At 48.0% G+C, this 15149-nt stretch overlaps 1 protein-coding gene across 1 annotated transcript in view; it reads right to left on the bottom strand.

Annotated features, from left to right (window-relative positions):
* Window positions 1-274: 274 nt before the first annotated feature.
* LOC146333842 (vomeronasal type-2 receptor 26-like) overlaps window positions 275-15149 on the bottom strand; it is a 36721-nt gene continuing 21846 nt past the window's right edge. Inside the window, exons 7-12 of the mRNA XM_084825737.1 lie at window positions 14613-14993; window positions 11672-11771; window positions 10007-10284; window positions 7209-7418; window positions 2870-2996; window positions 275-1176 (exon numbers count right to left, since the gene is read on the bottom strand). Of these exons, the coding sequence (XP_084681863.1) occupies window positions 275-1176; window positions 2870-2996; window positions 7209-7418; window positions 10007-10284; window positions 11672-11771; window positions 14613-14993 (1998 nt within the window). The remainder of the gene's footprint in view (window positions 1177-2869; window positions 2997-7208; window positions 7419-10006; window positions 10285-11671; window positions 11772-14612; window positions 14994-15149) is intronic.

Below are 15149 nucleotides of genomic sequence, written 5' to 3'. Positions count from 1 at the left end.
ACTACGTCTAAACGGTGCGCAGTCACCATTTTTAAATGATGAAACCATCAGAAGTGTTTTTTTATGTGCCATGAGAACAAACATTTTAATCTACTCTGAGTTGACTGGGAAAGAGCAGATGCCTCAGCAGAGGGCAAAACCTCCCATGTGGAAGGTACCACATTGTCTAAAAAAATAACTCAGTACATTTAATTTTGAGTGTAATTTAATTCCTAACTAGATATATTTGACAGGAAACTAGACTAGCAGGGCATGCTCCAAAGTGCGGGTTGCCTTATTTTTTTCCCCTTATGAGATGATCCCTGGTATTGAGATTGGGCCTGAGTATAATAATGTAGCATTTGGGGAGAAAGATGCAACCCAGGAGACCAGCCCCAGAGGCCAGGATAGAGAAGACCTCCACAGCCACCATGGACTTCCCCTTGCTGCTCAGGTAGGTGGGCACAAAGGAGACCCAAACACTGCAAAACACCAGCATGCTGAAGGTGATAAACTTGGCTTCGTTGAAGCTGTCGGGCAGTTTCCTCGCCAGGAAAGCCACCGTGAAGCTAACGAGGGCCAGGAAGCCCATGTAACCCAGGACAGTGTAAAACATGGTGACCGAGCCTTCATTACATTCCACTATGATCTCTCCCATCAGGGAATGGAAGTCCACATTTAGGAAAGGGGGAGAGGTCACCAGCCAGACAGCACAGATGACACCTTGGATAAGGGGACAGGCCAGGACAATGGAGTTTGCCAGTTGTCTCCCCAAGAGTTTTCTGGCCATGTTTCCTGGCTTGGTGGCCATGAAGGCCAGAACCACTGTGACAGTTTTTGCCAACACAGAAGAAACAGCAACAGAGAAGATGATGCCAAAGGCAGCTTGTCTGAGAAGACAGGTCACCTTCATGGGTCGGATGATGAACAGCAAGGAGCAGAGGAAGCAGAGCAGGAGGGAGAGGAGGAGGACATAGGTGAGGTCTCGGTTGTTGGCTTTGACGATTGGTGTGTCACTGTGTTTAATGAAGGTTGCCAGGACTAGACATGTGATCAGAGAGAGAAAAAGGGCCAGAGAAACTAAAATGAATCCCAGTGTCTCTTGATAGGAAAGGAAGTGGATCTTCTTGGGGATACACTGGTCTTGGTTCCTGTTTGGGTGTTGATCTTCTGGGCATAGGGAGCAGTGATCTGCATCTGGAATGAGCAAGAACAATTGCAGTATCTCAAACGTGACACAGATGTTCAGCCAACAATGAATAAACAAAGAAGCAAACAAATCAAATTTACTTCGGAATATGAACTCAGAACATATATTGGTACAGGGACTGGGAAACTGGTTACTGAAGTCACTATAGTGAAAAATGCATTGTGTTTCTGAGTGAGGTGAGGTATCAGACTCCAGTTGTGACAAGGATTACTGACCACCTAGTGAAGTATTTCAGGCATGATGAAGGTGTTCTTTTTGTGGGAGCCAGTTCAGCCCACAAAATCAGAGATGGAGTTAGCTGATCACCCTTATACACCCAAGAGTACAACTGCCCTTTGATTGCTCTCTCTCCCTTTCAGCTTCAGCAATGTATTCCTGAAGAAGAGAGTCTGGAATGGTGGAAACCAAATTAAAAACAAAGGAACATGCCAATCCCGCGTCCCGAGCTCATGTTCAATATTTTAAAAGGGGGAAAAGACCAAATTTTGTAATGAGCAATTGAACCAAGATCTCCTGTGTCCTCTGAATGAGGAAATAAATAAATATGTCATTTTATGCAAATTATGAATGCCCTCCCAGAGGACATGTCTGGACAGAGGCTAAGGGACAGGTTAGAGAAGACATTATAGGGACAAGGGCAATCTGTTTGGGACTGGGGTATCGTGCCTTGGTTATCCTAAATGCTGGCCTGAATGGTGAAAACTTTCAGTTCAGTTCAATTTTGATCAGGATTCACTCAGCTCTCACCTTCCAGATTGAATGTGGACTCAAATGCAGCTCCTATTTTTCTGAGCTTACAATGTGAGTCACAGACACCCCCCACCCTCAATGTGTTTGGCTGCATGCATATATTTGAAATATAAATATATGAAAAATGCGTACTTTAAAACTGCACACAAATATTATTCAGTCAATGGAAGAAGAATGTGTACATTTCAAAGATGCACACAGATGATACATACATTGGGGAAAATATGCATGAAAATACCGACAGATTTTCATGCAAAAAGAAAATAATACACACCAAAGGGCGTAGTCTGATTTGGATTTGAGCCAGAACGAGCTTCAACGTGGAATTCTGAGAATTCAGTAAGCCCAAATCTTGCTGGTTCACACGTCCCTCATTTTCTTAGCCTTGAAGCAAAACTGCCCCCCAAACCTTTGGTCTGATGCCAAAACAACTGAGTTTAGAATCATGGTGTTGGACCCAGACTGAGTTAGAGATCTTAGAACAGACCCATTGAAATCCATCAGACTAACCGCAGGGGACTTGTTCATCATGACTGACTTAAGTCCGAATGATTTAATTACAAATCTTCTAAGTATGACTTATCTGGATCCAACCCATGTTCTTAAAAACAAAAACAAAAAACAGTTGATCAAGAAGTGTATGGAAGAAAAGCCTACTGAAAGAGTTCTTGCTCAGAAGCGTTTATAACTTCCTGACTTGCTGTCGTTGCTATTGTTGTTGATCATAATCAGAGGCACTTAGAACATTCTTTCAGAAAACTATGAAATCTTTGCAAAGAAGTAAAACTCCAAAACTGAACAAACCCGAACTGAATTGAATCCACAGGGAAAATGGCAGCCTCTGCCACGCATCCATGATCGGCACCTCTCCTATCCCATTCATGTCCCAGGTTCTTCCACACTTGAGGTGGCTCTCAAAGTTTCAGCTACCTGTCTGGTTGGAAAAGGTCCCTTCTGGACAACGGACACATTCGTAGCAGCAAACTGGCTTCCCTTCTAGAACGTTCCTCCGGTGCCCTGGAGAGCACCTCTCCACACACCTCGCAGAAGGTGGCTTCTGAAAAGGAAGGTGGACATAGCTGAGGTTTTCGGCATTGCAGAAACTGCCCTACGCAGGCCTTGGAGTAACTCAACAGCGTTTCCCATTGCATGGTGAGTAGAATCACCAATTTGGAAGGCCAAATCTCTTCTGGAGATCTGCAAATATAATAAAAAAGGCTCACACAAAATGCTAAGACGGATATAGGAACAGCGGAAGCTGCTGGATAACAATTCCATCTAGCTCAGCATTGTGCACACTGATGGACTGGCAGCTGCTGTCCGGGGTTTTAGACGTGTGTCTTTCCCAAGCATAGCTTGTGATGCTGGGACTTGAACCTGGACGTTTCAGCATGCGGACCGGGGGCTCTGTCACTGAGCAACAGGCAACAGCCCCATAATGATAAAACACAATGCAGTCCTCATCTTTATTTATTAATTTATTTACTTAATAAAATGTATGAATCCCTGAAGCTCTCAGGGTAACATCCATAATAAAAGCAAATACAATAAAACCAGTGATATAACATATTAACAGTTTCTGTTTAAGAAAAAAATAATGTAAAATACTTTAAAATGAAGGGACAAATCCCAAGCAGCTAAAACATAAAAGAGGAGGATTTTAAAGCATAGCATTAACTGAATCCCTAAAAAATGACATCAGAGGCCGTTTAAAATCTTTTAAAAGGCCTGGGAGAATAAAAAAAGACTTTGCTTCATGCTCAGAAGTCAGCAAAGTAGGCATCAGGAGGACCTAGCTAGGGAGTTTGGGAAGATCCTTTTGGAGCACCTCACAACTCCTTTTTGTTTTAACTACCCTAAATATTTTGGTGTCACTGGCAAACCTGGCCACTTCACTGCTCACTCCTTTGGTGAGGGACTTTGACTTTGTCATAAGCCTTTTGGAAGTCCAAGTAGACAATGTATACCAGATCACCCTTGTCTACATGTCTATTGACACTCTCAAAGAACTTTAAAAGGTTAGTGAGACAGGACTTACCTTTGTGGAAGCCATGCTGATTCTTTTTCAGCAGGGCTTGTCACTCTATTTTGGTCAATGTGGGGGTAATTGAAGTCACCTATTATTACAACTGTTCTTCATTTGGAGGCCTCCCTGATTTCATTTTCCATCTCAAGGTCACCCTGAGCATTCTGGTCTGAGGGACAATAGCACATTCCTAACACTAAATTAATTTTGAAGGCCAGTATTGTCACCCACAATGCTTCTGTGGAAGAGACTTTTAGGTGTTCTAGTCTGCTCAACACTATGCCCTCTTTGATGTTCAGAGCAACACCTCCCGCGGTATGCCCTTCCCTGTCCTTCCTGTACAGTTTATATCCAGAGATGACCATAACTGGTTGTCTCCATTCCACCAGGTTTCAGTAATGCCACTATATCCAGGTTCTCCTTTAAAACCAAGCACTCCAGCCATCCCATTTTGGCTCGGAGGCTTCTAGCACTTGCACAGAAACACCTCTACACTGTGTCCCTCCCCAGATGCCTCTGGCGTGTGCATCTTTTGCTATGGCACTTTAGCTTCTTTGACTGGCTATCATGTTCTTATTCACAGCCTATTTCCTCCCCTTCTACATTTGTGCAATCGAAAACATTTTCATCTTCATCCCCTTGGGATGATTTAACCAGAACTGGATGCTTCCCAGTTCCTGTTGGCTTTCCCCCAGGGTTTAGTTTAAAAGCTGTTCTGTCATCCTTTTTATGTTTAGCACCACCAGTCTGGTTCCATTTTGGTTGAAGCGAAGCACATCTCTCTTGAATAGGCCCAGCTTGTCCCAAAATCTTCCCCAGTGCCTAACTAATATGAACCCCTCCTCCCTCAACACTGTCTCATCCATACATTCAGACTGCTCAGCTTTGCCTGTCTAGCTGGCCCTGCGCATGGAACAGGTAGCATTTCTGAGAAAGCCACCTTGGTGGCCCTAGATTTCAACCTCCTACCTAGCAGCCTAAATTTGGCTTCCAGGACCTCACAACTACATTTCCCCACAATGCTGATACCAACATGGACCACGACTACTGACCCCACCCCGGCACTATTAGGGATGTCAGAGAATTCCGCCACGGATCTCGGTGAGGCCAAATGCCAGTGCATTCGCCCCCCCAAACTCTGTGGCAGAACGGCCCGCCCCCCCCCCCGCGGATCCCCCTTGGGACGAGACCTACCTGTGGCAGATGTTCTGGACGGCAGCAGTGCCGGCAGCTGGTCTTCCGACCGGCTGCCGCCGCCGCCACCATTTGCAGTCTCCCCCCCCCCCATTCATGATAGGCTACGTAAAGACTTACGTAGCCTATCACATCTGGCTTAAAAAAAAAAACGCGTACGCAAATGGTCGTGGCTACGGCCACCGCCATTTGCGTTCCCTATTTTTGGTTGTCTTAGTCTACGTAAACATTTACGTAAACTAAGACGGCGAAACTAAGGGGGAACGCAAATAGCGTAGTGGGCGCTATTTGCGTTCCCCTTATTTTCGCCGTCTTAGTCTACGTAAATGTTTACGTAGACTAAGACGTGCCAAAATAAGGAACGCAAATGGTGGCGGCCATGGCCACCACCATTTGCGTACGCGCGTTTGTTTGTTTGTTTTTTAACTCAGCCGTGATAGGCTATGTAAAGATTTACGTAGCCTATCATGGTGTTTTTTAAAAATCTAGCCGTGATAGGCTACGTAGATCTTTACGTAGCCTATCACTTTTTTTTTTTTAAAATCTGGTAATGGCGGCAGTGGCCAGTCAGAAGACCGGCTGCCGCAGCTGCTGCCGCCGAACTGCCGCTGGAGCTGCCACCGCCAGGAAGATCCGCCCAAGGTAAGTCTCGTCCCGGGGGGACGGGCTGTTCCGCAACCGATTTCGGGGGGCCGAATGCGCTGGCATTCGGCCTCCCCGAGATCCATGGCGGAACTTTCATACATCCCTATAAACTGAACACCTAAACTTGCTTTATTTCATAGAATCATAGAATAGTAGGGTTGGAAGGGGCCTATAAGGCCATTGAGTCCAACCCCTGCTCAGTGCAGGAATCCAAGTCAGAGCATCCCTGACAGGTGGCTGTCCAGCCTTGTCTTGAATGCCTCCAGTGTGGGAGAGCCCGCCACCGCCCTAGGTCACGGGTTCCATTGTCGTCTTGCTCTAACAATTGGGACGTTTTTCCTGATGTTCAGCCGGAATCTGGCTTCCTGTCACTTGAGCCCATTATTCCGTGCCCTGCATTCTGGGATGATCGAGAAGACATCCTGGCCTTCCTCTCTGTGAAAACCTTTCAAGTACTTGAAGTATATCCCACAACTTGGGGGCTACAAGAGAAAATGTTCCACTCATGAACAGATGACTGCCTGACCTCAGCACGTGAGGCCCCTTGGAGCAAGGCCTCTGACAATGATCTCAGAGCATCAGCCTCAACATATGTGAAGAGGTTCCTTTAGGTACTGTGGATCCAGGCCATAAAGGGCTTTTCCGATTAACACCAACAGCAGAAATTGGGCGCAGAAACAAATAGCACCAGTGGGGAAAAGGATAGTGAAGATAAGATAGTCCTATGCGGGCATAATATGTTCATAATGCCCAGTTACGGTCAGCGCCCCAGCTGCCATATGCTGTACTAACTGAAGTTCCTCAAGGGAAGCGCACATAGGACTCACTGCAGTAACCTAACTGGAAGGTTGTCGGAGCACCGGAGCCAGGCTGTTTCTGCGCAGATAGGGCAGTAGCTGGCCTACCACCCTACACTGGAAAAAGGTGCTTCATTCTCTAGAGGACACATTTGCTTTGAGGGACAAAGCTGGATCTTGAAGCACCCCCAAGCTACGAACGCGATCCTTTGGGGGGAGCACAACCTCTTCCAGAAAACGTTGAACACAGATAAACCACCTGCCAGTCGTATCTCCGTTTTGTCTTGACTGAGCTAACATTTACAGTTTATTTGCCCTCATCCAGTCCATTCAAGCTGTGGGACCGTAGTTTTGAATAGAAGGCAGATTAGATAGGAACAAAGGAAGCTAGTGCCAGATCAATTCCCAACCCAGCTAGAGATTGCAGGTACTGAACATGGGAGTTCTTGCATGCAAAGCAAGTGTTTTACTACAGGGCAACAGCCCCTCCCTGGACTCAGTTGGCTAGATTTGGGTTGACCTAGAGAGACATCTTCCGTTCTCGAGAGGCAGAACTGCAACATTCTGTAGCCCTTCCATCACCCCAGAACATTCATTTCAACCTCACCTCTGTAGCCCACACGATTGATCCTGAGTGAATGCTGAAGTCTTGGCCTGGGGGAGCCCCTGGGTCTATCCATCCAACTTCCACAGGATCCAGAGACCCGTTTGGGAAGAAGATCCAGTTCAGGATATCATATCTCTTGCCAGGTCCAGTGAGAGAGACTTCATCTCCAGCACTGTTGTTGAACCGGACGTTCCTCAAGGAAGCAAGACTCTGAAATGAAAGAGAAGCTGAGCAAACAGGGTGATGGGTTGTGGCTGTGAGTGGAGTCTCCGATCTTCTACCGTGCTATGATGGTCCTCAAGGAAGGAGATGGCGTTCATCTTTACTCCATTGTTTATTTCAAGGGTGGGCAACACATGAACGACATGCGGCCCCCACCACACACCTAATTCAGTTATATACATATATATATTTGCAGCGGTGGGGGAGTAGTTGCCTCAGGTAGTGATGTACGAAAGGGACTTACCTGGTCCTGCAGCTTGCTTCGCGGTGGGGGGGAGGCGCTTCGGTTCTCCCCCCGAAGTTCATGGTGGGGGGGGAGGCGCCCCACCTCGCCCGGCCAAAATTCAGGCCGGGGGGGGGAGGCGCCCCGCCTCACCCAGCCGAAATTCAGGCCGGGGAGAAGCGCCCTGTCTCCCCGGCCGCTAAAGAAAAAGTGAAAAAAAAAAAAAAAACCATGATAGGCTACGTAACAATTAACGTAGCCTATCACGGCTAGATTTCCAAAGTCAGCCGTGATAGGCTACGTTAATCGTTACGTAGCCTATCACGGGTGACTTTAAAAAAAAAGCACATACGCAAATGGTGGCGCCCATGGGCGCCGCCATTTGTGTTCCTTATTTGGGCCCGGCTAGTCTACGTAAAGATTTACGTAGACTACGGCGAAAATAAGGGCAACGCTATTTGCGTTGCCCTTATTTTCGTCGTAGTCTACGTAAATGTTTATGTAGACTACACGTGCCAAAATAAGGAACGCAAATGGCAGCGCCCATGGGCGCCGCCATTTGCGTACGCGCTTTTTTTTCTTCAAAGTCACCCGTGATAGGCTACATAACGATTAACGTAGCCTATCACGGCTGATTTTGGAAATCTAGTTAATCGTTACGTAGACTATCACAGGGTTTGTTTGTTTTTTTACTTTATTTTGTAATGGCGGCGGCAGCAGCCGGTCGGAAGACCGGCCGTCACCCTCGCCCCTGACGAAACGCCGCCGAAACGCCACCAGGAGGGACATTCGCAGGAGGTGAGTCCCATCTGGGGGGGGCAGGGGGGCAGAGAATTTCACCGCCAATTTCAGGGGGCTGAATGCGTTGGCATTCGGCCTCCCCGAGATTCAGGGAGAAATTCACGGCCATCCGCCTGTAGTGGCTACAGAGCGCCCAAGGGGCCAAAAATAGCTTTTTTTAACGCTCCATAGACACTGCGGGGGTCATCTTGCATTACTGTTACAATTACTATTTTTCAGCACCCACAGAGGGTGGGGCGGTGCATCCTGCTGGGGCTCTGGTGTCAAAAAAGGCCCCCAGTCCTCCCAACGTTGCCCACCCCTGGTTTCATTGAAAGCCTAAGATGCTTCTTCTTTGGGCATTAACCATTGGAAGAAAATTCTCCCCTGTTCCATCATCTAGGACTGTGTTGTGGGGTTCCCTTGATTCCTCCCTCTTATCACCCATAGTTGTGAATACATAAGGAATAGAGAAGCACTGTAAGTATCCGTGACTCTTTACTAACTTTCTCTTATCCCTTCAGGGAATTCACGGTTATGGAAGAATTTCCATGGGGAATGTCTTTCTTGGGGTCTTTGGAATGGAGGAATAGCCCTTCTCTAAGACTAGGGCTGTACGAAAGTCACTTACCTTTTCATGGATTGTGTTTGTGCGGGGGGGAGGCGCTCCGTCCCTCCCCCTGAAATCCTCAACGGGGGGGAGGCGATCGGGTCCTCCCCCCCAGAATCCTCGACGGCCAGCTCTGCTCTGCGGTGGCTCCGCGGTGGCTCCGCGGAGCAGCCAGCCAGGGCTGTCCGCAGCCGGATTTCCGGCCGCAGACTGGCTGGTGCGGACGCAAGTGGTGGCCGCCGTAGCGGCCGCCATTTGCATCCAGCCAGGGAGCCGTGATAGCCTACGTAAGTCTTTACGTAGCCTATCACGGCTGGGTAAAAAAAAACAGCGTATGCAAATGGCAGCAGCTACAGCGGCCGTCATTTGCATTCCTTATTTTTCACCGTTTCAGTCTACGTAAATATTTACGTAGACTATTACGGCGAAAAAAAAGGGGAATGCAAATAGCGTAGTAGGCGCTATTTGCGCTCCTTTTTTATTCGCCGTTTTAGCGTACGTAAATATTTACGTAGACTAAAACGGCAGAAAAAAAGGAACGCAAACGGCAGCGGCCATAGCCTCTGCCATTTGCATACACCATTTTTTAAATTATTATTATTGGCTTGCCGTGATAGGCTACGTAAAGGCTTACGTAGCCTATCACGGCAAAGACCAGAATGCAAATGGCGGCCGCAGCAGCCGGTCGAAAGACCACCTGTCGCCGCTGGAGCCGCCGCTGGAGCCGCTGCCGTCCGGAACATCCGCCTCAGTTAAGTCTCGTCCCGGGGGGAATCCACGGGAGGGCAGGGGGGTGGCAGGCCATTCCGCCACGGATTTCGGGTGCATTCGGCCTCACTGAAATTTGTGGCGGAATTCTCTGCCATCCCTATCTAAGACTCTCTCTTTGGTTCCAGGATCTGACCCTTAAAATGTCTCCAAGGCACTTTTCAGAGCACTGTCAAATCTTAATGAGAACAGTACCTGCAACGGTTGGAACTTCAGAAGCCTCTTGGCTTCCCCCGTCATTGCACGCTTGGTTCCCGATACGTACACAGCATGTAATGCGTGTGCCACGAAATAGACGGCATTGTAGATGGTGTAGCTGTGACTGGTCATGCTCATTTCGAACGATGGGCCCGGCAGGTCCTCTAGCTTCTCCTTCCCAGTACAGGTTCTCACTCCCCCTTGAGAGTTTTGGCCTGGCTTCAGAAACTGACAGTCAAATGCCAATTCCCACCATTTATGGAGAAAGACGTCTCCTTGCGGTTGGAGTGGATCTAAAGCCTGGAGAAAATGCTTGAATCCCGGCACAGCCCTTCTGTGGACCCTGAAGTGCAAAGCGCCATGGAAGGCTTTTAGCTGTTTCCAGCTGACTTGGGATCCCGTCGCAGCAATATCCCAACGGGATGTCACGATCCAAACCTTCCTTAATGAGGTGTTGGCCATTTGGAGATGACGAAACAATGATATCACTTCAAAGTTCCCAAAGAGAATAATAACTAAGGACTCAAGCCAAGAACTAGGAATATACATACCAAAAAGTCGTTTTTCGGTCTTTAAGACCTTGTCAGAGGGCTCCAGCATTCTGGTGAAGACCACACAGATGTCCTTCTGCTTGAGCATTGGGGTCAGTGTCTGGATGAAATGTTCACCACTGTCATCACTGTAGGAAACCAGCCCGATCCAGTTCCAGTGGAAATGCAGGAGCAGCCGGACTAAGCCCACATACTGGGGAACTTCATTGGGATCAATCCAGTAGAAGGAAGGAAATATCCTTTTCTCTTTCTCAATAGGTTTGAGCAAGCAGAAACCAAGCTGAAGGGGGGAATTTCCAGAGGGGAAGCCCCATTAGTCTGTTGCAGCAAAAACAATAGGGTTTGTTTCTGGCACTTTAAAGACTAACAGCTTTTCTATGGCATAAACATTCATGGACTCTTACAGCCAACTTTATCAGTTTCATGAAGTGTTATCCCAAAGGAAGATTTCAAAAATAGGTTTTTTAGAGTGAGTTGAAGCTGTGTGATGACTTCAAGGCCATCACCCCAACAGTCAGGGCTGCCATGGAGGTAACCCCAACACAATTGGCCAAAACAAAAGCTTTTTTGTATGGAAATGTGTCCCAGTACATAGAACCTTAAAATCATGGACAAGGCCATTTAGACCACGTATTCCAGCCCCCTGCTCAGCGCAGGAATCCAGTTTAAAGCATCCCTGACTATGGATGGACAGACCCATAGGGATGGCAGAGAATTTCTCCACGAATCTACGTAAATCGTTACGTAGCCTATCACGTGTGTGTGTGTGTGGGGGGGGGTTTACACTTTATTTTTTTCTTTTGCGGCCGGGGAGACGGGGCGCTTCCCCCCGGCCAGAACTTCAGCGGGGAGGGATGGGGCACCTCCCCCCTGGCCTGAATTTCGGCGGGGAGCGGCGGGACGCCTCCCCACCCGCCAAGAATTTTCGGGGGGAGAACCGAAGTGCCTCCCCCCACCCTGAAAAAAGCTGCGGGACGAGGTAAGGGACTTTCGTCCATCCCTACAGACCCATCTCCATCCAAGGTGTGGGAGAGCTTGAAGACCTGCCATCCCTCTGCTGCATGGCCCAGAGCCTCTTGGTGAGTCTCCCTGAGCGCCCCCGCCCACCCACCGAGCTGTGCAAGCTGCCCCTCCTCCGTGCCAGGGACTCTGGCAGTCAAGCCCTTGTGCTTTGTGCTAGAGCTCTGGGATGCCACCGAGGCCCCTTCTGCCTGTGGTGGTTATCAAGGGCTTCCCTGACAGCCGACAGAGGCAGGATGGATCCTGGCGCAGCCACCCCCCTGGTCTGACTGCAATGACAGTTAGGAGATTTTCCCTGATGTTCTACCAAAATCTGCCTTCCTGGGATTTAACCCTGTTATCTCACATTCTACAGCCTTGGATGATAGAGAACAGGTTGTGGCCCTTTTCTGTGGGACAACCCTTTAGGTGCTTGAGAAGTCCTATCCTTTCCCCCTCGGTCTTGTCTTCTCAAGGCTAAACATATCTAGTTCCTGCCATCTTTCCTCGCAGGACTTAGTTTCTAGTTCCCTGATAACCATTTAGGGATTTTATTAGGGTGATATGAATATCATCCCCTTCATGAATCACTGCCTTGTTGTGGCGAAGGGGCTTGCGTAACTCAGTGAAGCCATAAGCTATGCCGTGCAGGGCCACCCAAGACGGACAGGTCATGGCAGAGAGTTCTGACAAAATGTGGTCCGCTGGAGAAGGAAATGGCAACCCACTCCAGTATTCCTGCCAAGAAAACCCCATGGAACGTATCCCAAGGCTAAAAGATATGATGCCGGAAGATGAGCCCCTCAGGTCGGAAGGTGTCCAATATACTACTGGGGAAGAGCAGAGGGAATTTCCAAGTAGCGCCAGAAACAGTGAAGCAGCTGGGCCAAAGCCGAAAGGACACTCAGCTGTGGATGTGTCTAGTGGTGAAAAGAAAGTCCGATGCTGTAAAGAACAATATTGTTTCGGAACCTGGAATGTCAGATCAATGAATCAAGGTAAGCTGGAGGTGGTCAAACATGAGATGGCAAGATTGAACATGGACATCTTGGGAATCAGCGAACTAAAATGGACAGGCATGGGTGAATTTAATTCAGGTGACCATCATATCTACTACTGTGGGCAAGAAACCCTTAGAAGAAATGGAGTAGCACTCATAGTCAATAAAAGGGTGGGAAAAGCAGTACTGGGGTACAATCTTAAAAACGACAGAATGATCTCAGTACGAATCCAAGGCAAACCATTCAACATCACAGTGATTCAAGTCTATGCCCCAACCACTGATGCCAAAGAAGCTGAGGTTGATCGGTTCTATGAACACCTACAACACCTTCTAGAACTAACACCCAAAAAAGACGTCCTTTTCATCCTAGGGGATTGGAATGCTAAAGTAGGAAGTCAAGAAATCACCGGGATAACAGGCAAGCATGGCCTTGGTGTACAAAATGAAGCAGGACAAAGGCTAATAGAGTTTTGCCAAGAGAACACGCTGATCATAGCAAACACGCTTTTCCAACAGCACAAGAGGTGACTCTACACATGGACATCTCCAGATGGTCAATATCAAAATCAGATTGATTATGTACTTTGCAGCCAAAGCCATGATATTAAAAGACGTTTGCTCCTTGGGAGGAAAGCTATGGCAAACCTAGACAGCATAGTAAGAAGCATTGACATCACCTTGCCGACAAAGGTCCATCTAATCAAAGCTATGGTTTTCCCAGTAGCAACGTATGGCTGTGAGAGATGGAAGGCTGAGCGCCGAAGAATCGATGCCTTCGAACTGTGGTGCTGGAGAAGACTCTTACGAGTCCCTTGGACTGCAAGGAGGTCAAATCAGTCCATCCTAAAGGAAATCAACCCTAAGTGCTCATTGGAAGGACAGAGACTGAAGCTGAAGCTCAAATATTTTGGCCACCTAATGTGAAGAGAAAACTCCCTGGAAACGACCCTGATGATGGGAAAGACTGAAGGCAAAAGGAGAAGGGGACGGCAGAGGATGAGACGGCTAGATAGCATCAGTGATGCAATGAATATGAACTTGAGCACACTCCGGGAGAGAGCGCAGGACAGGAAGGCCTGGCGTGCTCAGGTCCATGGGGTCACGAAGAGTCGGACACGACTGAACGACTGAACAACAACAATGAATATCATAGATTAAATAAATAAATAAATCTAAATAAATACACTTTGTTACCATTCTCTGAACTCATCCCCCAGGTTGTCTGAATCCTTCTTAATGTGTGGTGGTGTACGGAACTGGGCACAGTATTCAAGGTGAGGTCTGACGAGTGCAGAGTCGAGTGGAATTATTAATTCCATGGCTCAGAAACTATACTTCTATTGATGCAAAATAAAATTGCATTTGCCTTTTTTGCAGCCACATCACACTGCCGACTCAAGTTCAGCTTTCGTTAGACTCTAATTCCAAGATCCCATTCACACACCGTACTGTGAAGGTATCCCCCATCAAAACCTGCACATCTGATTTCTTTCCCACCCACCCCGCCCTTAAAAGAAGAACTGAGCACTTGTCTCTGCCCAATTTCATTCTGTTATGTTCTGCCCAGTTTTCTAACCTATCAAGAGCTTTCTGAATTTTGCTCCCGTCTTCCGAGGTATTACTATCCCTCACAATTTTGTGACCTCCGAATCCGATAAGCATTGACCCACCCCTTCCTCCATGTCACTCATAAAAATGCTGGAGAGTACAGAGCCCCGTGGCACTCACGCGATGCCTCCCTCGAGTTTGGCGAGGATCCATAGGAGAGCACTCTTTGAGTATGGTTCTCCAGCCAGCCCTGGATCCAGGCCACACTTGACAAGCTTGCTAATCAGAATCTCATGGGCGACTTTGCCAAATGCCTTGCTGAAGGCAAAATATATTATGTCCACAGCACCAGACACAGAACAAGGAAGGAAATGTATTTCTGCTTTGCAGAATGGCAGCAACCCACACAGCCGCTGCAGGGTTTCCAGAGACTGGCCTTTCCCTCTCCATGTTCCTGGGTTCTGCAGAACCCCCACCTTGGTCTCGACATGAATCCCCTTACCTGTGGGACCTTGAGGAGGCCGAAGATGGAGGCCATCTGCCGGGAGGATTCGGAGTCGAGACCCCCAATAACAGAGAGCAGCTTATCCTTCTGGTCACACTTATAATTCGGAGACATTCGTCCCCGTGTGGAGAGCAGAGACAGGCTGTTCACATAGATCCTTCTCACCATGTCCCTGTGGTCATAGATGCGGAAGCCGAGCGTCGTGTTGGGAAGGAGGGCCGGATCCTTGTTGAGCTCCGTGATGGCGAACATGAAGGCCAGGACGTTCTGGTAGTATTTCAATTCTGTCCTGCAACGAGAGTGACCTTGGGAGGGCGGAGATCCCAGAAGAATTGCCAAGAAGTGGAGGGTAATAAAGTCTTTCTGGCTCACCCCTCTCTGAAAATATACAAGAGCTTCAAGACCAAAGCCAACTTCTGCAAATAAACCAAGGATTCACAGAGAAATTCAGATTGTTGTTCTGTGGCTCTGTTGACTCCCCCCACCCCAATCTCTCTCTCTCTCTCTCTCTCTCACACACACACACACACACAC

The sequence above is a fragment of the Heloderma suspectum genome, chromosome Z (assembly GCF_057233095.1).
Source record: "Heloderma suspectum isolate Gila_16-S chromosome Z, 16-S_ref, whole genome shotgun sequence".
Classification (NCBI taxonomy): Eukaryota; Metazoa; Chordata; class Lepidosauria; order Squamata; family Helodermatidae; genus Heloderma; species Heloderma suspectum.
This window is presented reverse-complemented; position numbering and strand designations above follow the sequence as displayed.